This window comes from Lactuca virosa, chromosome 4 (genome assembly GCF_052849685.1).
Source record: "Lactuca virosa cultivar CGN04683 chromosome 4, Lactuca_virosa_CGN04683_v6, whole genome shotgun sequence".
Classification (NCBI taxonomy): Eukaryota; Viridiplantae; Streptophyta; class Magnoliopsida; order Asterales; family Asteraceae; genus Lactuca; species Lactuca virosa.
This window is the reverse complement of record NC_136429.1, coordinates 118,727,769-118,739,916: the sequence shown is the minus strand read 5'-3', so window position 1 is coordinate 118,739,916 and position 12,148 is coordinate 118,727,769. Positions and strand designations below refer to the sequence as shown.

General features: G+C 34.9%; 1 protein-coding gene across 1 annotated transcript; it reads right to left on the bottom strand.

The window, feature by feature from the left end:
* Positions 1-8,653: 8,653 nt before the first annotated feature.
* Positions 8,654-9,525, bottom strand: LOC145168442 (uncharacterized). Its single transcript, XM_079087250.1, has 2 exons — positions 9,242-9,525; positions 8,654-9,116 (listed from the first exon to the last, which is right to left on the bottom strand). Exons 1-2 carry the CDS (start codon positions 9,453-9,455, stop codon positions 8,977-8,979), a joined length of 354 nt encoding a protein of 117 aa, XP_078943376.1. The 5' UTR covers positions 9,456-9,525; the 3' UTR covers positions 8,654-8,976.
* Positions 9,526-12,148: the final 2,623 nt, after the last annotated feature.

Here is a 12,148-nt window from a genome sequence, read left to right as displayed (position 1 = left end):
AATGGTAAACCATTCGGACACCAAAAAGCATGGGAAATTTGTCGTAAGGGTCCAAAATGGGTCATTAATCCGGAGACGTCGCATTCAGAATCAACCACCGACTGCAACAAAATGCTAAGAACTTCTGAATCGGATGTGGGTGTTGTCCTCGACCTCAATGATGAATTCGAAGTTACCGAGGGGGAGGGTCCACCGGACGTCCAACTTCCTCGACCACCGAGAAGGGACAAAACGAAACAGACAACGTCTTCAAGCGGAAAAGCAACCACAACTAGCGAACACGTGCTTGCGGAATCCATAGATAAAACTCTAAGTTTTTTAGAAAAAAATACCAATCAACGAAGTAGGCTCGTCGCCGAAAATAGCTCTTACCGATCTTCAAATCATTAACACATAGTCACAACCGGATCTCGACCCGGAAAATCTAGCGATGTTTCTAAAAATCCAACAAAAAGTCCGCAAAAATATGGAAATTAGGCTCTAATGGTTTAATATTTATATTTTAGTTGGTATGTTTTATGTTTTTTTTTAGTAATTTAGGTTTTTTTAGTGGTTTCTTTAAGTATTTTAGGATTTAAATTTTTGTGTTTTCAATTAATATAATGTGTTTTCAATTAATATTTATGTTTTATTTCTGTTTATTGATTATTTTTTTAATTTAATATGATGTAAAAAAAAGATAAAAAATAAAAAGATAAATACAAATGAGTGGTAACAATTTCCAATGGCTAGTGGTTTGGTAGCCAGGGACGGTTTTAGTATATGACACGTGCAACCATTGACTTTTTCAGACGGAGTGCAAAAGTTTTCGAAATTTTTTCTCTACTATCGTGCAACCCATGACTTTCCCGTGACACCCCTACTATGAAATTATGCGTCTGCCCATGTTGGTGGTAGACATATAGTGGAGATGACGTGACACATAAGCGACACTGTTTTTAGTGGGTTGTTGGTGACCATACCTCTTAGCCTAATTATACACACGACTATGGTAGCATTTCAAGGATCAATGTTTAGATGGTTAACTTCTCTTATGGGTGTATTGATAGATTTCTTGTATTACATGATATTACGGGTTAGCTAACTTTATATTTTAGATTTTTCTTCTTAGGTTTGACATATTCCCTATTAGTAATTGTCAAATACTCAAATTAGTAGTTTTGACGAATTGAGTTTCTCAAAAGTCACAATTTAATCTTTCATTTTTTTTTCACTTCTATCATCCTCATTGATGTAGCACTTTAGTTTCATAATGATAGCATCCTTCAAATTTTTGATATACAGTACTATATTCTTGCATAATGTAATTGTCAACTAAACACAATCAATATCATTATAATTAACAACGGAGTTACGCTTTAGGAGGAACCAAAAATTTTGAACTCGACTTTTTGTGTAAGTGTACAAAATGCATATTTTTTAATTATAAGTATGCTTGAGAATATTGTTTACTAGGTATAAGACCCGTGTATTATACAAGTTTATTAAAAAAAGGTTGAATATAAAGTTATAAGCATCAAATATTTTTTAATGTACTATTTTTACATAAATATTACGGATATAATGAATAAAACAAAATTTTCAATATATATACTAATAAATAAAAGCTTATGAAAACTATTTTCGTTGTTTATAATTGTATTCCATAACATTTTTGTTTTGAATAAGTTATTATATAAGTGAAAATTGTGATATGTGTAAATATTAAATTATAGAAGAATTGATTATTGCCTAATTTGTGGTTGTACAATAGTTTTTTTTTTGTATGGTTATTGAAATTTAATTTAATGATTCTACATAACATAAATAAACCCGCATAAAATGTGGAATTTACTTTTAAATTTAAGAAAATTGAAAGCACAAGAAAATGCCAAGTGAAAAAAGAAAAAATAAAAAATTCCTACAAAATGACATGTGTCACATTAAAGGAGAACATTACATTTGACAAAAATAACATTTTCATTTATCAGGATAGATTTTCTTTATCTTTCTAACACGATTTAAAACCTCCAAAATCCAATAATACTATTTATTATTATTATATTTATTTTTTTATATAATTATTTATTTAAATTAATTAACTAATTTATTTATTTTATTTATTTCAATCTACTTTATTAATTATTATAACTAAAACTTATAGGCCTAGAAAACAGATGCGCTTCCACTTCATCGGTAGGAATATATTGAACTCCCATATCACCTTTTGCACCTTCATCATAGTTATAGAAGATATATTCCTCTATTACCTTTTGCAGCTTCATCATAGTTATAGAAGATATATTCTTCCAAGTGCATTGTAGACATTGTTATAGAAAAAAGAAAAGCAACCAATAGATAGAAATGGAACAATGACGAAGAAAACCATATGCAGAATACGTTTTAAACTAATGAAAGAGGCGTGATAATGATAATGTGATGAGATAGTAGTTAATGCCCCTGATAATTAAACCACATCGTTATTGAAAGAGAAGTTACAAGTGTTCTTAATAGAAAAACATTAAGCAACAAAATAAGGAGAAGGGGGAAGTAAAAGTTTGCTAGGGAAAACCCTAAAGGGCTAAAGACTAAAGGAGCCCAAAACAAATAGGCTAACATAAATATATAGACTAACACACCCCCCCCCCCCCTCTTAAACTCATAATACCATAACAATAAGCATTGAGTGTTTACCACACAAAAAACAAAATCGAGACTCTGATAGAGCATTCGTAAAAATATCAGTAAGTTGCAAGGTGGGTGGAACACACGGAAGTGATATGGTCCCGAGTTGTAAGTGATGACGGGTGAAGTGACAATTAACCTCAAGGTGGGCGAAGTGACAATTAATCTCAATGTGACTAACACCCCCCCCCCCCCCTCAAAGTCACAATACCATAACAATAAGCATTGAGTGTTTGCCACACAAGAAACAAAATCGAGACTCCGATAGAGCCTTCGTAAAAATATCAACAAGTTGCAAGGTGGGTGGAACACACGGAAGTGATATGGTCCCGAGCTGTAAGTGATGACGGGTGAAGTGACAATTAATCTCAAGGTGGGTGAAGTGACAATTAATCTCAATGTGTTTCGTCCGCTCATGGAAAACAAGATTCTTCACAATTTGTCTCACACTTTTGTTATCACAATGCAAGGGAGTAGGAGAAGAAATGTGACCCCCATATCTAATATAAGCCATCGTAACCAGATAATCTCACATGTAGTCACATCCATATCACGATACTCAGCTTCCGTGTAAGATCTAGAGAAAACGTCATGTTTTCTTGCTTTTCCATGAAATAAGAGACTCTCCAAGAAACACGCAAAATCCGATGGTGGATTTACGATCATGATGATCGTCATCCCAATCAGCATGACAATAGGCACGTAACTCAAGAGATGACGTCGAGGGAAACAAGAGGGTCTGAAATTGAGTGCCATGAAGATATCTCAGAATACAAAGTACAACTCCCCAATAAATAAAAGTAGGAGCAGTAACAAACTAACTGGCAACATGAACAACATGAGCAATGTCCGGATGAGTAACTGTAAGATAAACTAAACATCCCACAATAGTTCGGTAAAGATTCCATTCAGATAAAGGAACACCATCAGTAGGATAGTATCGTGCATTGGTTTCAAGAGGAGTATCTACAGTCCGATTGTCAGAGAGGCACGCCCGTGTAAACAAGTCAAATATGTATTTAGTCTATAACCCCGCAAATCCGGGCTAGACGATTAAGATTTAATAAAGGACAAAAATAACTTTTTGATAGAAGATTATTTATGATAATTAATCTTAACAAAAGTTATAGTATATGTGACAAGGATTCCGTACATATAAAGAACGCCTAAATCTGACTTTGTGAGAGAAAGTTATGATTTTTCGTCCGCTCATGGATAACAAGATTCTTCACAATTTGTTTCGTCCGCTCATGGAAAACAAGATTCTTCACAATTTGTCTTGCACTTTTGTTATCACAATGCAAGGGAGTAGGAGAAGAAATGTGACCCCCATATCTAATAGAAGCCATCGTAACCAGATAATCTCACATGTAGTCACATCCATATCACGATACTCAGCTTCCGTGTAAGATCTAGAGAAAACGTCATGTTTTCTTGCTTTTCCATGAAATAAGAGACTCTCCAAGAAACACGCAAAATCCGATGGTGGATTTACGATCATGATGATCGTCATCCCAATCAGCATGACAATAGGCACGTAACTCAAGAGATGACGTCGAGGGAAACAAGAGGGTCTGAAATTGAGTGTCATGAAGATATCTCAGAATACAAAGTACAACTCCCCAATAAATAAAAGTAGGAGCAGTAACAAACTAACTGGCAACATGAACAACATGAGCAATGTCCGGATGAGTAACTGTAAGATAAACTAAACATCCCACAATAGTTCGGTAAAGATTCCATTCAGATAAAGGAACACCATCAGTAGGATAGTATCGTGCATTGGTTTCAAGAGGAGTATCTACAGTCCGATTGTCAGATAGGCACGCCCGTGTAAACAAGTCAAATATGTATTTAGTCTATAACCCCGCAAATCTGGGCTAGACGATTAAGATTTAATAAAGGACAAAAATAACTTTTTGATAGAAGATTATTTATGATAATTAATCTTAACAAAAGTTATAGTATATGTGACAAGGATTCCGTACATATAAAGAACGCCTAAATCTGACTTTGTGAGAGAAAGTTATGATTTTTCGAAGTTTCAGCTTAGTTGTGTTAGCACATAAATCAAATTTTAGATCGGTTGATTTTTAACCGAAACAATCTAAACGAGAGTTGAAGATCTCGTCAATACCTATCCGTCGATATAAAGACAGTCGATAATGGATATCGTATGAGAGAGTTATGAAATTTTAACAGACTTTAACAGTCTAAGCATGTTAAAAATATAATTTTAAAAATAAATTCAAAATTAGCCGACGGAGTCTAAGGTGTTGTTTGTTTTTTCAGAGACAAAATGTCTGCAGTCTGCAGACCATATCTGCAAACCTCTGTAGTAGAAGAGGTGGACCAAATGTCTGTAGTCTATAAGAAGAAGACTGCTTGTTTTTTAACGTGTGCATGTTGTTAAAATAAACTGAGATTTAGATATACCGGTTTTTTTAAATATAAAAATATAAAAAAAAAGTTACTAGATTTACTTACATTGTACAAAAATAAAAATATCTATAAAACTATGTCAAAATTATTTGGATAAATATATTATTTGAATAGAAAAACATATACATAATCAAAAAGATAAACATTTTGGTTAATACATAATTATGATATAAAAAAACAATAAACAAAGTAACAAATAAATACATAAAAAAAAGGAGAAGGAAAAAAGTATAAAAAATGAAAAACAACACTAATAATTACAAAAAAAAATATTTTCTTTTTTAAAAGTTAAATACATATTGTGGAAGAGGTAAAAAAAATGCTAGAAGATGTTACAAGACATAGTTCTATATCTGCGCCAAGAAGAGGACGCACAAACCTTTTTAGGTCTGCGGTCTTCTAAAAAGCAAACAGTCTGCGAGACCAAACGTCTGTGCGGCGCAGACATAAGAGGTCAAGAAGAGCTTTTGCAGAAAAACAAACACCGCCTAGATGAAAGATGTAGATCTCGTCAATAGCTACGTGTTGATATAAAATGTGTCGAAAACGGAGCTCGTATGTAAAAGATACGGATTTTTGAAGTTTTATAAAAAAATTTGTGCGTAGGCGCACACGCCTCTAACATACCACAAGATCGTGACCTGTGTCACCACCCAGACGACGCCACGTCAGCACCCCCGACCAAGTGCGAGACACACACCCGACCAGGTGTGTGACGCACATCCTGAATTTGCATGTAAAATGCTTCGAATTCTCCTATTCTTTCACACCTTTCTTCCAGATTCTCTTTGAAACACTTTTCCACCCTTAAGCCCTTTTACTCTCTAGTTCCCGACCACTTCGGCGAATCCCTGTGGTGTTAGATAGCCGGTGAATAGAAGTCCCAGATCAGAGTTCTGCCCACATAATTCTCGATTTTTGCTAAAAGCTCTGTAAGTTAAGCTAAACTTATTTTATTCAAGTGTAACTTTAAATTATAGTCATAGTCATTATTTTGAACCTATAATTAAGATATATCAGTAATTCCTAGTCATTATACTGATTGATCTACTTACAGGGATGATTTATTGGTTAGATTTAGTGAGGTGTTGAAAGTTGGATTTCCAAACAGTATACTTTGTATAGCAAACTGACCCTACCTCCAATATGATCCTACATAACTGTTCCCTACTTGATAGATCTTGATGTAGACATTAAGATTAGTGAAGAATCTAGACTATCATTAGTCACCATGAATATAAGATTAAGACATAGTAATGCAAACCTAGGTCACATCAGAGGAAAAGATAAAGTACCAAGGTGAAGTTCTGCCCAAATTCCGAGGCATTCACTTTTAACAAATGAGTGCATAGGTACTTTCATCTTACACATAAATATGAAGTATTTAGATAATTAAATGCTATATGTGCTTATGTGCAAAACTATGGTGTGTTAGATGAAATATTATAAGATGATTTTATACGATTTACCGTATATGTATTTTCGTACCTATAATATATTGGGTAGAGATGGTAATGAGGGAGGAATAGAATAATGAGGGAGATGGATGATGAGAGATGAAAATAATAATAATAAAAGGCCTTAACTTACTAGTACTATTGTACTAAGTGATGTAGTCATCTAAGAGAGTATAGATGATGACCACCAGACTATTTGATGATAGTCCGTGGAACGCGTGCAGGTTCATAAACCTGTATGCGATGGACTTTGTGTCAATATGATGTACTCTACTTCCTACTGACATGTATTGCGGAGAAATCCATATAACAACATTGCCAGCAACGATGATTAAAATGATCCTTAGGAATAAAAATAGAAAGAAACCCACTAGCATGTATTTCGGAGAAATCCCTGAAACAATACTGTCAGCAACGATGGCTAGAATGAACCTTAGGATAGATCCTTAGGGAAAAAATAAATAAGAAAACGGGGATGGGTAATTGAGTTAATTGTTTGATAATTAAACATATTAAATATATTATTATGTGTTGAAAACCCTATGTACTCACCGGGTTTCCCAACCTGACCCACTCAACTTCTTCGTATCACCAGTAGCAGTACAAAGGTACATGAATGATGATAGATTCAAGAAGATGTAGATTGATAGTTTACGATACTATAATGCCTATTTATGCTTATGTTTTGTATCAGTAATGACATCCCAAAGTTTTTAATAACCAATGAAAAACATTTCTTCTGAAATAATTTTATGGGATGAATTCCGCATTTATAAATAACTCTATTTTAAATAAGCATAAATAGAAGTTTTAAAATGGTCGTAAAATAGGGATGTCACATAGTTTGAGAAAGAAGATACCCTTTCTTAGACCGAGCTTCCTCAATACCCAAGAAATAACGCAACAATCTCAAATCCTTCATAGCAAAACGATGAGCTAAATAATGCTTCAAATACTTAATGTCACCATGGTCATCACCAGTAATAATCATGTCATCTACATATAGGGACAAAGAATCTGTCCTACGCTTGTACATCTAATAAAAAAAAGCTGAATCATGATTGCTTTGGACAAATCCGAGAGAGATAATTACTGTGGAGAATTTCTCAAACCAAGCACGAGGTGCTTGCTTGAAACTATATAAAGCTTTATGAAGCCGAAAAACCTCACTTGGCTGGTGTTGAACGCATGGGGGGGGGGGGGGGGGGGACATATAAACCTCCTCGTGGAGGTTATCATTCAAAAAGACATTCTTGAAATCCATTTGAAATATCTTCCACTTTGAAACGGATGCAATTGCAGTCATAGTACAGACAAGTACAAAGTTGGCTACGAGCTAACATCAATCTACTATGTTTCATATTTATGCTTTTTTGTCTATAAAAACCAAAGACCACGATACAAAAGGAGACAAGACCCACACATAAACATTAATAGACTCTTGTACAAAGTTGCTACGAGCTAACATCAATCTACTATGTTTGATATTTATGCTTTTTTTGCCTATAAAAACCAAAGACCACGATACAAAAGGAGACAAGACCCACACATAAACATTAATAGACTCTTACTCGCACCCCTCTCCAAATCTAAATTTGGCTTTGAAGAGTATTTGAATAAGCCCTCAACCAACTAAGGTAGCATCAAAACCACTGAAATTCACATAGTAAATGTAAGAGAAATATGCAATTATATATTTTGCCGGTTTCATATCTCATTTTTTGGTTGACTTTTGACATGCTTCCCACCTTGTGTGTGTAAGAAGAACTTAATAAAAAATAGAAACCTAAATATTGTAACCCATCAAACTTATCATATTCATTAAATAAAAGTCATACTAAATCGTATGTCTTTTTGCTTGGCCGAGAGTGTGATTTTTATAATGACATAATTTTTTAACGGCATACATTGACATATTTTTTAACGGCTTACAATGCATATAACGGAACACTTGAAATTCAAATCATTGTAGTTGTTTGTTTCTTACGAAGCAAAATAAATAACATCGATTCTCTTTTTGTAATAATTATGGAATCATCAAATGCATAGTTATAACATAAATTCTGAATTTGTATTTGTGGCTCTTGCTATTTATAACTAATCTTTGGTATCCTTCTCATTCACTGTATCAAGCATATATATGGGAGATTACAATTAGATCCCTACAATAAAGGGATAGAATATACAACAATAAATGCAATACAATCAAACATATTTTCTGCTAATAATAACCATAAATCAACAATAATGCATAGAGACCATCGCCAAAAGTTTTACCAAGTTGAGAGTTCTATCATTTCTCTTAGATGAACATCCTCAAATCGAAATTTTACAGTAGAATATATATATATATATATATATATATATATATATATATATATATATATATATATATATATATATATATAGGAATTTAAGTAAAGGAGTGAATCTGAAGTTTGAATAAACATAAAGAAGAAGAAGAAGAAGAAGAAGAAGAAGAAGAAGAAGAAGAAGAAGAAGAAGAAGAAGAAGAAGAAGAAGAAGAAGCCAAAATTTGGAAGAAGCATATATAAAAAGCAAAAGTGGTTATTGAATCATGGTGGGTATCTTGAGCACTGCTTGTCGAACAGTAAACATGCGTTTCCATTGTTGAAGAATGCCAACTCTTGCTGCTCCAAATCTGCTTACTACCAATATGCTTTTCTTCAACTTCTTCATCTTCTTTCCAAACTTGATCTTCAATCTGAACATTCGAACTTTCAACCATGATGGTCTTCTGCTTTTTCGGATCGAATCATCAGCTTTCTCCAATGATTTATAGATCAAGAATTGTGCTTTTCTGCTCTTAATCTCTTCTGGATCCTCCATTTCCATCTTTGAGTAAGCATATTGCTTGCCATAAAGATCCATTTTCTCAAAGAGAGAGAGAGAGAGAGTGAGAGAGATGAATGAGAAAACGAGTACAGAGATAGATGGGAGAGAGAAGTTCTAAAGGCGTTATTTATAGGGTAATAATGGGTATTTTTAAGGTATTATTCGGGGGGAGAGAGAAGGAGAAAAAAGAGATGAATATTGATCAAGGTGTTAATATATGTATTTAAAATTAAATGTCAAAAAAATTGTGTTATAGAGTTATACCATTCAATTATTTCACATATTTAATTAAGGTTTCTATTATTAATGTCCATAATTATTGACATGGCATTACATTGTGTGAAAATTGGTGACGTGGACTTCTAATTACATTTATAATTAATTCAATTTTCATTTAAGTTTTTGTTTTTGTTTTTATTTTTATTTTAATCATATAAAAGTGGTCGTATGTACGGCGACCCTTTGTAAACCCCAAAGAAACACCCACCACACAGTCTACAATTGTCCCTACTGTTGAATTCTTTCACACTTTCTCAACCCCACCATTCTTCTCTAATAAAATCAGAAACCCTAACAATGGTGGTTTAATAGAGTCAACGAAGAAAAGGTTCTTTACAGCTACATGGGGAGCAGGATCAGGGGAGGGGATGTCACCGGGGCCGGCCTTAGACTTGTACAGCATGAGTCACCGCCTATGGTCCAAATTTTCTAGAGCCCATAATTGTTTTTTTTGACTATTTGTATATCTAATTTCTAATATATAAATGCAAAAATTTCTTAGTTATAAATTGAAAAAAATACATCAAAATTAAACAAATATATATATAACAATGACTAATTATTTAGTTTAAGAAGACATTCAATAGGCATGAGGCATAAGCAAACCTCATTTTATATATATATATATATATATATATATATATATATATATATATATATATATATATATATATATATATATATATATTTAACGTCTTGTTCCCGACTTCTATTTAAGGATGAATATGAAGAAAATGTGAGAGATGTCGAAGGAAAATCATGTTTCCGAGTTTAATTGATGGAAGAAAAGTGAGGGGAAGGAAAAAAATTTGGAGTCATATTTTCCTTTCAAATTGGACGGATTCTGGAAGAAAACACAGAAACTTAAATGTTTTCTTTTTATTTTCTTTGAACTCGGGAACATAGAATAAGGAAATTTTTTTTCCCCTCTTTTTCTTTCTGTCAGTATTTTCCTTCTCTTTCCTTTATTGAATTTACTAAAAACTAAGGAACAAGTTGTAAAAGTGGATGATCTTATAAATAGTGAGGGGTACTGCAATCTTTGAGAAATCCTGAATAAATAACTGATAGTACCCTGCCAGACCCAGAAAACTCATGATATCCGAGGGAGATTTTGGAACCTCCCAGTGCATCACCGCCTCGATTTTGGCCGGATCGACCAAAATCCCATCTTGGTTAACGAGGTGTCCAAGGAACTGAACCTCTCGCAACCAAAACTCGCACTTCGAGAACTTAGCATAAGGTCGTTCTTGCCTCAAAACCCCCAAAAGCTCGCGTAGATGCTCCTCATACTGCTCCCTGGTCTTGGAATACATCAGGATATCATCAATGAACACAATAACTGAGCGATCGAGCATCAGCCTGCATACCAGATTCATCAAATCCATAAACACTGCTGACGCATTGGTGAGCCTAAACGACATCACCACGAACTCGTAATGCCCATAACGAGTCCTGAACGCGGTCTTCTCCATGTCCTCTTCCCTCACCCTGACTTGATGGTACCCGGACCTCAGATGAGTCAGATCTATATTGGAGAACTAAGATGTTCCCTGTAACTGATCAAAGAGATGATCAATCTGCCGAAGGGGATAACGGTTCTTCACCGTCAACCTGTTCAGCTCCCTATAATCGATGCATATCCGATGTGAACCATCCTTCTTTTTGACAAAAAGAATCGGCCCTCCCCACGGAGAACTGCTCGGACGAATGAATTGCTTGCCTAACAGCTCCTGCAGCTGAGATGACAGCTCATGTATCTCAAGCGGTGCCAATCGGTACGACGCCTTGGCAATAGGGGCCGCACCTGGCACAAGGTCGATCCTGAACTCGACCTGCCTCTTAGGAGGCACACCGGGGAACTCCTCCGGGAATACATCAGCGAACTCCTTGACAATCGGAACATCAACAACTGACACCTGATTCCCAACCCGCGTATCCACCATATAAGCCAAATAACTTGCACACCTGTGCTGAATATACTGTCGAGCCATGGCTGTCGAACAAAACCCTGAACCCAAGTTGGTGCCCTCTCTATAAATAACCAGTTCTCCCCCACTTGGGGTTCGAACTACCACCCGCTGGCCCTCGCAGTCGATCATGACACCGAAACGGCTCAGCCAGTCCATACACACGATCACACAGACATCCCCTATAAGAATCGGAATCAAATCGATTAGAAATGACACCCCGAAGATCTCTAGAACGCAACCCTGATAAACCAAAGAAGCAAAAAGCCCGTGTTCGTTGGCAATAGAAACTCGCAACGGACACTCCAATTACCCCATGGGCAAAACAAACTCCCTAGTGAAGGACCGATAAACAAAAGACCGACTCGCGCCCGAATCATACAACACTAAAGTAGGCAAGGAGTTCACTAGGAACGTACCTAACAAAGGTACAAACATATGAACATAAAACAAACATAATCAATAAGATAATGGATATAA

Coding starts and splice junctions, on each gene's coding strand:
- LOC145168442 (XM_079087250.1), bottom strand. CDS start 9,455: ATGGATCTTTATGGCAAGCAATATGCTTACTCAAAGATGGAAATGGAG. Junction 9,117..9,241: donor GAAGAAGTTGAAGAAAAGCA/TATTGGTAGTAA, acceptor CTTTTGCTTTTT/ATATATGCTTCTTCCAAATT.